The sequence below is a fragment of the Microcaecilia unicolor genome, chromosome 13 (genome assembly GCF_901765095.1).
Source record: "Microcaecilia unicolor chromosome 13, aMicUni1.1, whole genome shotgun sequence".
NCBI classification, from domain to species: domain Eukaryota; kingdom Metazoa; phylum Chordata; class Amphibia; order Gymnophiona; family Siphonopidae; genus Microcaecilia; species Microcaecilia unicolor.
Window position 1 is genome coordinate 39,328,522 of NC_044043.1, and position 16,303 is coordinate 39,344,824.

The following is a 16,303-nucleotide window of genomic DNA, read 5'->3' on the forward strand; positions in this document are numbered from 1 at the left end:
TATTGAAAAAGTGTGACCAAAATCCAAATATAAATAAATACCTGGTCTGGTCATTGTAAATGACAGTCCTCAGGCTGAGGACTAGGCATGAGCACCTCTTTCAGAATCCTGCAATCATGGGCCCTACATCCAGCCATTAGGGAGGTAATTCTATAAGTGGGGGTCTCTGTTTAGATACCCTGATGCCACAGGGTTAGAGTGTATTTTATAATGCCATCTGGGCACCCACATGCCGTTATAGAATACTAGAGTAGGATCCAAGATGGCGACTGTTTGAGTAGACTCGACAGATGCGCTGCTGAGCTGAGATTTGTTTGCCATTGTTGAGAGCATCTTACCTATGGGTAAGAGGAGAGGTAAAGTCCGGGAGGCTCCCTCCGTCCCGGGCGGAACACCCCAGCTCCATCAAACAATGCTGGATCGGTTCGCAGCTCCGTCTGGTCCCGAATTGGCATCCACTCCATCTGCCAGTGCCTGCTTCCCTGAGCCCCATCGAACATGCAGCGCCCCCACAACCCGGAAGGGAAGCCCTCCTAGCAAGCCCTGTCGCTCTGACCCAAGGAGGAAACCAGGCTGAACAGGGAGGGAGTTTGCAGAAGAGGAAAGCTGGAGCTGAGAACTTGAGAGGACCGGGACAGATAACAGCCTTCGCTGTTTTGCAGAAAGCAGTGAGAACCCTGGAACAAGTAGTTAAGCGATTGACTGGGAAAATGGAGAGAATTGAACTTATGGAATAAACATTAATCAATGACAAGAACTTTACTTTAAGGCGCTTGGAATATTTGGAGAATCAGACTAAAAGACTGACTTTAAGATTTATAAACTTTCCTAGGTCTCCTTTAGTTGCTCCAATTCAAATGGTAAAAAAGTACTTGACTGAGATTCTGGGAATGCCTGAGAATTCATTGCCCCTATAACTCGTGCTTTTTATCTGCAAATAGATGGTAAAACATCAGATAACTTACAAAGACAAGGTGCAATGGATCCCACCGCATTCCTTGAATCCTCACTTGAGGTTATAACTCAAAGAACTACACTTTTGGCTACCTTTGCGTTGGAAATAGATAGGGACGCAGTGCTTAAACTTTCCTTAAGATATTTGGATTCTGAGTTTTTGGGTTCAAAAATAAGAATTTTTCCAGATTTGGCACGGGAAACTCAAAAGAGGCGAAAGATCTTTTTAATGTTGCGTCCAAGGGCAATTGCAATTGGAGCTGATATGCTTTTGAGATTCCCTTGTATTTGCAGAGTTAAATTTCAGTCAAAACAATACCAATTTTTTGAACCAAAACAGTTGGAAGATTTCTTAATAAGTAGAGAAGAGGTCAATGTGCAAGTTTAGTCCCTTATGTAACACTGTAAGGCAGGCTTGAGGGATCCACTTGGGATCAGGGGCGTAGCCAGCCTTCCGTGGGGGAGGTGTCCAGAGCCCGGGGGGAGGGGGCACATTTTAGCCCTCCCCCCGGCGCCGCCCCCCCACCGCCGACATTGCCGCCCCCCCTCCCGCCGCGAACCCGCCGCCGCTGCAGCCTACCTTTACTTTTGCTGGCGGGGGATCCCACTCCCCGCCAGCCGACGTCATCTTCTCAGTCGCTTCCTGCTCTTCAATTTGTTTGCTGACGTCCTGCACGTTGTACGTGCAGGACGTCAGCAAACAAATTGAAGAGCAGGAAGGACTGAGAAGACGTCAGCTGGCGGGGAGTGGGATCCCCCGCCAGCAAAAGTAAAGGTAGGCGGGGGCGGGTTCGCCGGGAGGGGGGTCCTGGGGTGAATCTGCGGGGGCCCCGGCCCCCTCAGGCCCCACGTAGCTACGCCACTGCTTGGGATTGTAGCTACTTTTGATTTACTATTATGTGAAACTACTTGTTAATTCAGTAGGGATATTTCCTTTTCTTGGATCAATTGCCTATTATTTTGGTCGATAGAAGAATATACTTGTGAATAATTGATTATGTTTCTATATTATGAAATGGATTTCAAATTTGTGTATTTTCACTCATAAATGTGTATTATGAATGATAAAATTAAAAAAGATAAATATAAAATAAATAGAATACTAGAGTAACCCAGTATCGGAATGCCTAAAATCTTGGGGCCTGATATTCAGACCGTGGGAGTTAACCAGGCTGAGCCCAGGTATTCAATGCTGGGCCGTTTCCAGTGTATTTTTGGCTGGTTTCAACTTAACCAGCTAAGTCAATATTCAGCGCTGGCCAGTTAAGTTGAAACCGGCCAAAGATAGGCCTACTATTTTGGCTGCCCAAGTTGGCCACCAAACTTAGCCAGCGATGTGCTGAATATTGGCGGATAGCCAGCTATATTATGCAATATAGCCGGTTATCTGCTAAATGCTGACCACAAATATTCAGCGGGAGATAACCAGCTATCTCCTGCTGAATATTGGTGGATAGCTGGTTAAGTGGTATTCAACCGGCCAGGACTCATACCTGGCTGGTTAAATAGTGCTGAATATTGGGCAATAGGTGCCTGCAATTACACCAGCCACAGACCTGGTGTAACTGTGGGCCCAAATTGTGGCAAAGGTGTGCATTACAAGTGTGTGTGTCGGCCAGGGGCATAGCTATGTGGGGGCATGGGCCCCCACAGGTTTAGTCCTGGCCCCCCTGCTTTCACCCCCCCCGCCTCCAACCCTCCCCTGCCACATTTGACCCCCCCCCCCTCCGCTGCCGCCAACCCTCCCCCGCCGTCATCAGGTACCTTTGCTGGCGGGAGTCCCTAACCCCCACCAGCCGAAGTCCTAGTCAGCGCTGGTCTCCAGCACGTGGCTGATCTGGATTCTGTTTCTGTGAGTCCTGACGTCCCAACCTCCAACCCAATAGTTATCTCTATATATAAAAGGCAACACCAACGTTCTATGAAGCCTCCAACCGGAAGTGTGAAGGGGGAGAGATATCCGGTTTCCCCATGAGTGTCTGCCCCGCCCTCGCTCTCTCTCTAACACAAACAGTGAAGGAAAACAGCAAAGCAGGAAATCAAATCGCTCTCTCTGTAACAATGAAGGACTCAGAGGGGGGAGGGCAGAGAGGGCAGGAACACACACTCCCACATGCACACAGAAGAAAACCTTGCTAGCCCCCGTTTCATTTGCATCAGAAACGGGGCTTTTTTACTAATAGGTTAATAACAAGGGTGGAGTTTTTATGTATGTAAATGTTGGGTATATTTTTCGTCATAGGCAAAAAACCCTTTGATATACATAAATGCTATCTCCACAGAGTATATGAGGGATCCAAATAAAACATGAAAGAATCAAATCCAAACTTAGCTTTCAAGTGCGAGTGCAGAGAAATGTGTGAGTCACTGGCTCAGCACGCTGACTCTGGCCATAGTTTCACTAGAGAAGTGCTGTATCAAGGCGTGAGTAACCAGAAATAATCACTCCCGAACAAACTTACAGCTCACTGTCACTTATCAGACCGGTACCCGGATTTCTATCTGGATAAAGCTAGGATAGCTTTTTCCCTGTTGGTGGACTGAAATTCGCCACTGCCTGGTTAATTTCCAGCTCCGCCCATACTCCACCCCTTGTCGAGGCAGTCTGCCTGGATTTTCAGCAGCACCGTCCATATGAGTGCTGCTGAAAATCCGGGTATGACCTGGTCAGTGGGGCTAATCCAGGTTATTCTCACTCAGTATATAAAATAATGAGTGGAGTGGAACAGGTGGATGTGAAGCGTCTGTTCACGCTTTCCAAAAATACTAGGACTAGGGGGCATGTGATGAAACTACAGTGTAGTAAATTTAAAACAAATCGGAGAAACGTTTTCCTCACCCAACGCGTAATTAAACTCTGGAATTTGTTGCCGGAGAACGTGGTGAAGGCGGTTAGCTTGGCATAGTTTAAAAAGGGGTTAGACGGTTTCCTAAAGGACAAGTCCATAAACCGCTACTAAATGGACTTGGGAAAAATCCACAATTCCAGGAATAACATGTATAGAATGTTTGCCAGGTGCCCTTGGCCTGGATTGGCCGCTGTCGTGGACAGGATGCTGGGCTCGATGGACCCTTGGTCTTTTCCCAGTGTGACATTACTTATGTACTTATGCAGTATCGGCCCCTTAGTACTTTGCCAGAGCCATAAAATAAAAAAACCTTTTTAATACATGTGGCCTGTATGGAAATTTACCTCCTCTCCCCTCCTATCCAAACCCTTGATGAATGTATTATGCTCCAGCTCCATTTACTTAACACTATACACTTAACTAGGGCACCATGTTCCTGCCATACTGCATTTCTTGCCATGCTTTTATCCCAGCACTAGTTGTTCCAGGGACTTTTTGTTTGAGCAGCTGTAGTAGGAATGGTCTGTCTGTTCTCCAAATGTATGGGAAAGCAGGGTATTCAGAGCCTTGCTGGTATGTCTGACAGAAGACAAGTTAAAAAGCAGTATACAAGAACACAGGGAATTTGAAAAGGGAACTCGGTGGAGACAGATCTCTAAATATGGTCCTGGCTGTAGGGACTGAAGGCTTTGAGCAAGATTGGAGGATATTTTGACAGTGCGTTGCTATTTTCTGCTCTTTAGATGCTGACAGATGTTTTCATAGCATTAAGCATTACAAATCGTTAGTCACCATGTGATGTTCTGACTGATGTCCGAGCAATTTTAAGGATGCGCAGTAGACAAGTCTGGTGCTTCAGTATATGCAGAAAGTTCCATGTTCAAACCCTAATTATTCACATAATAAGTGACAGCAGATAAACACCCAAATGGCCTATCCAGTCTGCCAATAGTGATAGGCCCCCTTAGATTGATGCACACTTCGATTTCCTATGGAACTAGGGTTACCATATTTTGTCCTCTCAAAAAGAGGACACATGTCCCACCCCCTGCCCTGCCCACACCCTGCCCCTTTCACATCCTCGCCCCGCCCCCCGCCCCCCGTCACCTCCCCTCCCCTTACTTACTATCTGCTGCCCTGGTGGTCTAGTGACCTCTTCGGGGCAGGAAAGAGCCCTCTCTTTCAGCTCTGTCCTTGCCCTGCATCCTGTTGCTGTGACAGTCTCGGGATTCAAAATGGCCGCCAAGAGTTGACGTCTCGCGAGGCCGCTTCAACTCTCGGCGGCCATTTTGAATCCCGAGACTGTCACAGCAACAGGATGCAGGGCAAGGGCAGCGCTCCGGGCAGAAAAGAGGGGACTCTTTCCTGCCCCAAAAAGGTCACTAGACCACCAGGGCAGTAGATAGTAAGTAAGGGGAGGGGAGGCTAGGATAGGCCCGCCGCCCGCCCACCCATTTGTCCAGAAATCCGGACAAACGGGCAGACTGGCAAAACCCGTCCGGACGCCCGGACATGTCCTCAAAAAGAGGACGTGTCTGGGTAAATCCGGACATATGGTAACCCTATATGGAACCTAACATCTTTGTGTCGTCCTCTATGATAGTCACCAAGGGGCTCATTTTCAAAAGAGAAAAACATCCAAAAAGTGGCATAAATCTGCATTTGGACATTTTTCTCACAAAAACATCCAAATTGGTATTTTCAAAAACAATTTTTAGACGTTTTTCTATGAAGGCCATCAGAAATGCGTTCAAATCACAAGCGGGCATGTCTGGTGTGTGTTAAGGGTGGGATCTGGGCATTCCTAACACTTGGAAATTTTTCAGCCGTAATGGAACAAAACAAAACCGTCCTGGACTAAAACTAAGACTTTTTGAGCTAGACCTGTTTTTATACCAAATAAGGTACAAAAAGGTACCCTAAATGACCACATGACCACTGGAGGGAATCGGGGATGACTTCCCCTTACTCCCTCAGTGGTCTCTAACCCCTCTCACCCTCACCCCCAAAATGTGATTAAAAACATTACTTGCCAGGCTCTATGCCAGCCTCAGATGTTGTACTCAGGTCCATTAAAATAGCATGCAGGTCCCTGGAGTAGTCTGTTGATTAGTGCAATGCACTGCAGACAGGTGGACCCAGGCCCATACCTTCCCCTACCTCTTACACTTGTGGAGGAAACTGTGAGCCCTCCAAAACTCACCAGAAACCCACTGTACCCACACATAGGTGCCCCTTCACCCGTAAGGGCTATGGTAGTGGTATACAGTTGGGGGCAGTTGATTTTGGGTGGGTTTTGGGGGGCTCAGCAGACAAGATAAAGGAGCAACGGTGAAATGTATACCTGGGAGCATTTTATGAAGCCCACTGCAGTGCCCCTTAGGGTGCCCTATTGCTTTCCTAGGATGTCTGGGGGACCAGTCTACTAAAAATGCTGGCTCCTCCTATATCCCAATGACTTGTTTCTGTGTGTTTTGCACTTGGACTTTTTTTTTTTTTTTTAATGGACCATAAAAATAAAACATCCAAATCACAAAACCTTGTTCAAAACAGTATTTTTTTTTTGGGGTAGGGAGGAAAGATAGACTTTCTTTTTTTTTGGAAAATGACCTTCTTTCCTATTCAGATTTTGGACGTTTTTCGCAAAACATCCAAAGTCGGACTTAGACGTTATATTGAAAATCCCCCTCTAAAAGCTGTACCGTTACCTTTTAAAGTTGTAAGTGATGCTCCATGCAGGTTACCTCGATACTTTCTCCTAAATTCAGTGGAATCATACCAGTGCTTTTTAGAGTTACCACCGCTCTAGCTGTGTGAGTATTTACATGCCTCTGAATTGGAAGGTAAGAACCAAGGAGGTTAGATTGAGAACAGGAAACTGTATGAAGCTATCTAGTCCATTATATGGGATGAAGCCAGTAGGCGGAGCCTGCTAGCAGTAGGTGGAGATTGCCACCACACTGGTTTACCCAAAACAATAGCAAATGCTATTGAAAACAATAGTAAAAGATTATTAGAAATAACGGACTGCCTATGCGTGGTCCATCTGTAAAAAGTCAAAAGCTGTTCCAGTTGGATAGGCAGCGCCTTAAAAGGTGGAGGACAAAAGATTTTTTTTTACTTATTTGACAGCTTTTTAATTTATTTGAAAGCTTCACATATGTAGATATAAATATCATGAAATCAAAATTGAATATCATTAAAACAGCTTCAAAAATTATTGTAGCTGGTGGAAACAGCAATAATAATGGCTGTATTTTGTGTTCGTTTTTCTACACTGTTCTATACAATACAGTAATACATGGTCAAATTTCAGTGAGGATATCCTGTTTACTAATGGGTTCATCTTAACTGTTGTTGTAATCTGCCTTGGGAAGCCTGGTGTTATAAAGGTTTGGAAGTAAAATTAAACTCTCCTTTCATTGGGACACGTGGATTCACATCTTCACCTCATCTCTTTTGTACAAATGGATTATTCTGTTTTGATCATGTTTCAGGGACAAGTGTTTTTTCATTAGTCAAAATAATAAAAATAAATATTTTCTTTCATGCTTGCTCCGGCCCCACAGCCCTCTGATGCAACTTTCTGTTTCCACATAGGTGGGAGAACATCAGAGGGAAGGCTGTGGAGCCAGTGCAAGCGGGAGGGAGAGTTTGGGGGAATTTTCAGCTGGCGGGGGTTTGGGGATCCCTGCCAGCCACATCATTTATTTATTTCAGCAGGTTTGATAATACCACCAGTAGGCCTACACACAGGCATCAAGCAGTTTACAAACATTATAATTTAAAATAAAAGTGGGGGTGGGCTGACCTAGTGAACCTAAGGGAAAGGGACAGAAAAAAGATGTGTTCGTAGTGCTTTTTTGAAAGCTGACATTGTCACTTGATCCCTAATGTGAAGGGTTAGGTCGTTCCAAAGTTTGGGACCAAGATACCAGAATGAAGAGTCATGGGAAATATTGAAACGGAATGGAGAGGGTGGAGGGAGAGCCAGAAGGTGTGCTGCTACTGGGTGGGCATGAGCCCAAAGTGGGTGACCCTCGTGCAGGGGCATAGCCAGAGAGCCAATTTTGGGTGGGCCTGAGTCCAAGGTGAGTGGGCACGGAATTCATGCCCCCCCCCCCATCCCTAGCCCCTTTCTGCTCTTCATCCCCTCCCTCCACCTGCAAGCCCACAATATTAAACACCTGAGCAGGGAGGGGATCTACAAACCCCGCCAGCTGAAGATTTCCTCCTGCTCAGGCAGTTGGCGCTCTTCCAAACAGCGCTTTCCTTGAGCTGATTCCACAGCCAGCAGGCTGTGCATGCATGAAAGCTAAGCATGTGCAGAGCGGATGGTGTTGGTGTCAGCTTGAGGCAAGTGCTGCCAGCTGCCGTTTGAAAGAGTACCGGTTGCCTGAGGAGGAGGAGAAAATCTTCAGCTAGTGGGGTTTGAGGATCTCTGCCAGCCATAGCAAGAGTGCCACAATTTTGGGTGGGTCTCAGTCCAAATAGGGTGGGCCATGGCCCACCCAGGTCCACCTATTGCTACGCCATGGCCCTCATGGCTAGGCCACTGCAATGATATTTATCACCTTTTTATGCTTCCTATGCTTATCCCTCTGTACCCCAGCAGTCTCTGCCTCTAGTCATTGCCTTTCACACAGTGTAACTGTCTTGAGATCCCGAGATACTGTCACCTCAAGGTCTCCCTCCTGTCTCACGCACATCAGTTTATACCCCATTCCATGGAATGTTTGCACTTCTATGCATTTTTAATTGCCAATTATTCAAAAACTCCTCAGACCTTTTAGATCATTTCTCATTTTGTCCCTTAGAGGTGTCGGCTTTGTTACTGACTTTTGTGTTATTTGCAGAAATACAATCTTCCTCTTCTGGACCCCTTCCGTGGTATCTCTTAAAAAGATATTGAACAGAACTAGTACCAGTCCTTGAGGCACTCCACTAATCACCTTTCTGTCTTCAGAATGAATTTCATTTACCATTAACCTCTGTCATCTTTCACTCAGTTTCTAACCCAATCTACCACCTTGAAACCCACCCAGGCTACTCAGTTTATTAATGCACTTCCTAAGCAGGACAGTATTAAAACTTTTGCTGAAATCTAATACACATCCTTGATCTAATTCTCTAATTACCAAGCTGAGGAAAATAATCAAACTGGTTTGACATAGCTTGCCTCTGATAAACCCATGCTGCCTCGGATCCTGTAATCTCCTGAATGGCAGGTTGTTCACTGTCTTTTCTTCAGTAGAGTCTCCCATCAGCTTTTCTACCACCAAGTTAAAAACAACTGGTCTATATTTCCAGCCTCCTTTCTATTATATAGTAACATAATAAATGACAGCAGATAAAGACCTGTACGGTCCATCCAGTCTGCCCAACAAGATAAACTCATTGTATGAGCTACTTTATATATATACCTGACCTTGATTTGTCCTTGCCATTTTGAGGGCATAGACTGTAGAAGTCTGGCCAGCACTAGCTTTGCTTCCCAATTACCAGTGTTGCCACCCAATCTCCACTAAGCTTCTGTGGATCCATTCCTTTCTGAACTGGATTACACTTGTCACCCTTTTCCAGTACTGTGGAATCACACCAGTTTCTAAAGATCTATTTTCTTTGTATATGTTGAGGCGTATTTTCAAAGCACTTAGACTTACAAAGTTCCATAGTAACCTATGGAACTTTAAGTCTAAGTGCCATGAAAATGAGCCCAATAGTAGGTTGATTACACTAGTTCTTGGATGAGGGGTAGAGGTGGATTGACAAGCTAAGGCTGATGAAAGTGTACATTTCTGTCATTCGCTCAGTCATTCTTGTGTGTCTCTCATTTTCATAGATGTTTATCGTTGAGAAGATCGAAGGAATTAATTGCAGTCTCCATGAGTTCAACATTACTGGATCTACCTATGCCCCAGAAGGACAAGTGTAAGTAATTACTGCATTGTGTGACACATTGACTTTTCTAAGATGGATTTAGAATCGGATAATGTTTTATCAAATCTGTTTACTAGTCTGTTCGTTTTAGGGGTATTAAAGGACAGTGTAAGAGTGCCCTGGGCAATGCTCTGCCATATTCCTTCCCCTACCATGGGTCAATCAATGCTCTGTCAAATAAATAGCTTGCTGTACTTTAAATGTGTATCAAGAACTACCAATGGAGTATATTTTGAAGGGAAAAGCCTTAGAACCCTTCTTGCATCCTTATTTATGTATGTCCTAGGTGGCAGGATTTCCCAGGGTTAATGGTCTTAACAGGCATAAAAAACCCTTCCAAAAAACAATTTTAAAAACTCCAACGGTCTTCAATTCTTATGGATCCCCAAAAATCAAACGTGACTTTATTAAGAGAAAAAAAGTAACACTTAGCTTTCAAATGTAATACTGTCAATGGATTTTGTAGTCTCTTTTGTAGAAATGCACTGGACCATTTTTTGGTGATTAAATTGTCCAAAAACCCTTGGACTTTCTTAGCCCCTTTTTGAACTTCTTGTGTCTCTTCGCTGGTTCTTCACCCATGCTAAATGTGACCCTGTTCCACTTAGTTTTCAGAGCATCATTTTGCCCCAGACTGAACAGCTGGTTCCTTGGCAACCTGATGGAAGTTACCTAGGCATCACCAATATGCAGAGACAGTACCCAGGTAGCTCACCTGGTTAACTTAGTACAGGCTCTTTGCCATCCTAAGCTAACTAGATAGTTATCCAGGTACTGCCTCTGAATATTGACGGTACTTGGGTAATTCCTGACTCTGCCCCCAGAGCTCCCTTGCACTAAATGGATAGTGCCACGACAGTCAAACAGGATATTAGGCAATCTCTGAAGATCCTGTGGGAACTCTTGTCAGTGCTAGTCAACCGAGTAGGAGCTCCTGTCCAGTTAACTGGCACTGAGTATCGACCCGATAGTTCCCAAAATTCCATTGGGCTAGAAAGAATAAGTCATATGGGATACAAATGCAATAAATAAAAATAAATTTTGTTTTTTGATTTCTGCAAACATAGAAATGTGTTATTAAAAAGAAAAATCAACTATTGAAACTAATATCCTTCTGTTATGGATAAAAGGTATTGAATGTGGATACTGACCGTTGATTTGAATTGTATCAGTAGTATGCTTCCAGTTGATATTGGACAATGTTTTACAGAACTGTTATAATAAAAGAAACAGAAAAAAAAGAAACTAATATCCTTCTCAGAGTTTTATCAAATGTCTTTAAATGCGTTTGAGTGACTAAAATTCTTAAAGCCCTGCAGACTTTCATAGACCTTTATTAGATTTTGTTTTCATTTATAAATTTGTATATTTTATGGACTCGGTCACATAATAAAGATCTCAGTGAAAGAAGCTGATGAATCACATAGGGAAGCATCGCTAAAGATAACTTGTGGCTTAATGACTCAAAGCGAATTGAAAAAATTGAAAGCCTTTTTTTTCAGTAATGAATAACACAGGCAGAGTGAATGCATAATTTAACCCGCCTGGTTAATTTGCTTTCAAATCACTATATTAATTTCAATGAATTTACATGCATAACAATTTGGCTACAAAATAATTCTGCATGAATTATTAACGATGGTGGATGAATGGTGCTAACGGTAGCTCAAGTAATGAGGACATGCAACCATTTGGGAGTTATCCAGCTGTATTAGAGAATCATCTTTTTAATTTGATCAGTTTCTTGCAAGTTATTTTGGAGCTTGGTCGCAATAGCTGTTCTTGAATCAATGGTCTAGATTAGCAGCATATACTTTTGGCATAAGTACATAAGCATTGCCATACTGAGACAGAATAAAGGTCCATCAAGTCCCAGTATCCTGTTCCCAACAGTGGCCAACCCAAGTCGCAAGTACTTGGCAAGATCCCAAAAGAGTAAAATATGAGGTGTCCTAGCAGGTTAATGCGCTTCCAGAAACTTGGCTCTAACTATGGCAGGGGATCCAGCTGAAAATGAGGTTGTATGATTGTTTCTTAGGTAAGGAACAGAAATACTGTAGAGGAGGAAACGGAGGAGTCCATTTTCCATGCATAATTTCTCCCTAAATCAACATCATAGTAGGGTCTAATGGAGGGTCTAGTGGAGGAGTGGCCTAGTGGATAGAGTGGTGGACTTTGGTCCTGGGGAACTGGGTTCAATTCCCACTGCAGGCACAGGCAGCTCCTTGTGAGTCTGGGCAAGTCACTTAACCCTCCATTGCCCTAGGTACAAATAAGTACCTGTATATGTAAGCTGCATTAAGCCTGCCATGAGTGAGAAAGCACGGGGTACAAATAAAAGTAAACCTTTGCAACTAGACTGCAGTCTTCTGAGATGCTAGGTCTTATCTAAATGTGTTTGAAATTTTGACTGATTTTAATTTACCCGTCTACTGAAAACTGCACTGCATCTGACTTAATGTATTTCTTCATCGAAACTGAGTCTCAGTTGATTTTGTTCAGTGTAAGAGTCATTAATCTTTACGTTTCCCATATTCATCCTGAAAACTGGAGTTTTCCAGCAACATAATGCACTGGAAAAAAAGATTTTTGGAAGGCTGTCATTTGCTTCTTACTGCGTAGTGTAAGAAAACCATCTGTGTATAACTTACTGTAAAACTGTTTATAGTCAGTATAAAAAATGTTTTCACAATGTTCACTTACTGCCTGTGTAACGTTTTCTCCCTCCCCCCCCCCCCAACCTCTTAACATTTTTGAAGACTTGCACTGTTTTAATTACCAATGTCCTGAGGTAAGACAGCTATAGTTCTACTGAGACATTTGCTAAACGTTTCATAAAAGTTCAGTGTTTAATTGTCCAGTCTGGTCACCATGTTTTTTTGTGTAATACTTGGCCTTCTCACAATTTAGCATTTTGCTATAGTTGGGCTCTGGGAAGTTCAGCAAAATGTACTCCCCCTCTTTGTTATATCCGCTCTTTTACTATGCTGCGCCAAGAAATGGGCTTCGCACTCCCTTACATGGGCCGTTCCTGCAGGCTAAGCCCATTTCTACTGTGGCTGTCAAAAATGGCTTTTTTCTATTTGTTTCATTTTTGGCCATGCGCTAACACTAGCATTAGCGTGTGGCCATTAAAAAAAAAAAAAAACATTACCGCAGGATCACTGCCTTTTTGAAGGAATTTACTCAAGGCAGCGTACAGCACGACTAAGTCAAACATAAGCAATAGACAATTACAGCAGTAAAAATATTCAAATTACAATAAAGTATGGCATAGCATACTACATTATAATGTCAATGCAATAAAACATTTTAATAGATGGCATAGGGTGTAAACAAAGATGGAACATATAGATTAATATGATAGACTAACAGGAGTGAGAAAGTAAAGGGGCTATTTTAAAAAAAGTTGCACAAGGTCAGAATGGTACTTGAAAACGATCTTACCTAGGGTAGAAGTGAATAATCATGTCCTGCTTTAGTATGTGCAACCGGTGTGACTCCTTGTGTGTGTTTGATTAGGAAGTTAGTTCTTCCATAACGGTAATATTCAAATTTAAAGGAGGCCTAGAAGAGCTTATCACTGGGACCAGCAGGCGTCTGCTGCAGAAGGCCAGGAATGAATGCATACCAAGGAGGGGGTTGGAATATTGCTGGAGTGAGGGGTAAGCAGAGGGGGCGGGTGTTAGTTAGTGCAGCGGCAATATAGATGTACTAGGTGACTGGCGCGTCCACGTCCATTCTCTGCCCCTGACATGGCCCCTCCAAAATATAATTACAAAAAAATATTTACTGCGCAATTAGGGGCCCTTTTACTAAGGCGTGGAAGGCCTAATGTGAGCCTACCATGCGCTAAAAGGGCACAATCATGGGACAAGCTGAGGCATCCTGCGGTAGTTTCTTGCTCAGCACGTGTGCTAATCCCGCACTGGAAAATATTTTTTTTATTTTCCAGCATGGGAGGCATGCCCATGGGCGGAGAGTAGGCCCGCCTGCACTAATTGAGTAGTGTGGGCGCATTACCGTACGCTACCATGATTACTGTGGGAGTAGAACAGGAGCTCTTACCGCCTTCTAAATTCATGGTGGTAATGGCATCGCACTAATGGTGAAATTTGCGCATAGACAAGTCAGTCACAACAAGGGCGACGAAAAAAGGAGGGGGCAGCAGATGATGTACAAACTTGCATCTTTATTAAACATCCAGGACTCGACACGAGTCGGGTTTCGGCCCATAGGGGCCTTCCTCAGGAGTAACCAAAATGATGCAGGTATATTTAATATCTTGCTGTCTGTCTTTCAAAACACCTCGTAAACCGCTCGGACTCTCTGGAGTACTCGTGTCGAGTCCTGGATGTTTAATAAAGGCATAGGAGCCAACTCTGTAGGTGCTGTGGGTGTTTGAGCACCCCCAATATTGAGAAAATTCCTTGTATGTGTCCAGGGAAGGGTTATTTCTACTGGGCTTAGCATCCCCAAGAATTTTGAAAAGTTGGCTCCTATGAATAAAGGTGCAAGTTTGTACATCGTCTGCTGCCCCCCTCCATTTTTCGTTGCCCTTGTTGTGACTGACTTGTCTGTGTGCCTACAAAGGTTCCTGTTCTTCTGTTTTTCTGGTTGTGCCCTGTTTGTGAGAAATTATCGCATAGGCATTACAATAAAATATAGCACAGCGGCCTTTTTACCGCTGTGCCAAAAGTGGCCACAGTGCACGGAAAACCCATGCGCCGACACCAGCACCGGCCACTTTTTAGCGTGATTTGGTAAAAGGACCCCTTGGCGCATGCGGATGCCAAAACTAACACAGAACGTTTTAGCTCATCCCGCTTTAAGATATTTTCGTTGCATTAAGCACGTGTTAGCGCTTAACACAGCTTAATGGAAGGGCTTCTGAATCACTTTTCTCTCCCTCTTATTTATTTTATTTATTTGTTGCATTTGTATCCCACATTTTCCCACCTTTTTGCGGGCTCAGTGTGGCTTACAATACATTATGAATGATGGAAATACATTTTGTTACAATTCGGTTATGGATTACATTGTGACGAGTTATACGAGACAAAATCAAAGTAACGTTAAGGAATATATCGATGGAAAAGAACGTTGAGACATTGGAAGGAAACAACGAGGAGCCAAGGGGCAATATATCATGACAGAAAACATATGGTATACATTTTTGTGAGTAGAGGTATATGTGTGGTGAGGTTTCAGGATAGGAAATTCATAGTGGATGTGTTGATGTATGACTGAACATTGAGTGTGGATTTATGTGTTTTGGTTCTTTCCGTAAGTTTTCTCAAAGAGATGTGTTTTCAGTAATTTGCGGAAGTTGGTTTGTTCGCAGATCGTTTTCAGGCCACGTGGCAGCGCGTTCCAGTCCTGTGTGCTCATGTAAGAAAAGGTTGACGCGTGCAGCGCTTTGTATTTCAGGCCCTTGCAGTTAGGGAAGTGGAGGTTGAGAAAAGTTCTGGATGATTTTTTAGCGTTTCTGGGCGGTAAGTCGATTAACTCAGACATGTAGGCTGGGGCTTCTCCGTGAATAATTTTGTGGACTAGTGTGCATACTTTAAACGCAATGCGTTCCTTGAGTTCTTTTCCCTAAGATGTTATTTCTGGGGCATCTTTCAAATCCTAGTGACGCTTTTACTCTCTCTTCTTATCACTGAAATGTTCTCCGTTTAGAAGGACCATCATTTTTGCATTGCGTTCACTGAAGCTACCAAGGAACTAAAAGAGAAAAAGTTAAATTCCTTCATCCCTGTCTTAAAGTCCCCCTTGCCCTTAGCATAGTTTTTTTATTTGTTTTGACATTTATATCCCACATTTTCCAAACATGGTTTTTTTTCAATGTGGCTTACAGTAAAAATCATAGAAAATGAACGGTCTAACAGTTTATAAAAAGCCTAAAAAGAACGAGCAGTCTAAGACTACTTCTCCAACCAAAATTCCTTTGCTCATCCTGTAACCCATCCCCCTCCCACCTCCTCCACCCCTCTTCCAATATTCACCTGCCCTTGTTCATTCCTCTCCTACTCCCTTCACCCCTGTCTTTCTTTACCTACCGATTCTCTTTTTATTATTCTGCTATACTTAACTTTTATTCTCTTTATCAATATTCTGTAACCCCTATTACTACGTAAGCTGCATTGAACATGCTTTGAGTGGGAAAGTGCGGGGTACAAATGTAGTAGTAATAATCTAATATAATAAAACGCACCCTCAACGTTCTGAGGACAACGTTCTGTGAAGCCTTGAAGCCTTGAAGCCATGAAGCCATCTGACGTCACTCCCAGGCTGAAGGGTTCGCGCCGGATTCGTGGTGTGAAGCCTTCAAGCCAGCCAGCCGTCTTTGCCCCGCCCTCGCCTCAAACCAAACAAATCCGGAAGCGAAGCGTCAGGGAAGGAGGCGGCGCTCCCGACGTCTAGCCTTCCCTTCGCTGTGTTCCGCCTTCAAAAGAAGGCGGGAGACAGCGAAGGGAAAGCAAGACGTCGGGAGCGCCGCCTCCTTCCCTGACGTTTCGCTGCACGAACCGCCACGGAGGTAAAGTTAAAACGAAGAA

The 16,303-nt window shown here is 43.9% G+C and overlaps 1 protein-coding gene across 1 annotated transcript in view; it reads left to right on the forward strand.

The window, feature by feature from the left end:
* The window catches only part of ATP2A3 (ATPase sarcoplasmic/endoplasmic reticulum Ca2+ transporting 3), a 244,389-nt gene that overhangs the window by 177,530 nt on the left and 50,556 nt on the right, over positions 1 to 16,303 (forward strand). Inside the window, exon 9 of the mRNA XM_030222465.1 lies at positions 9,646 to 9,734. Within this exon, the coding sequence (XP_030078325.1) occupies positions 9,646 to 9,734 (89 nt within the window). The remainder of the gene's footprint in view (positions 1 to 9,645; positions 9,735 to 16,303) is intronic.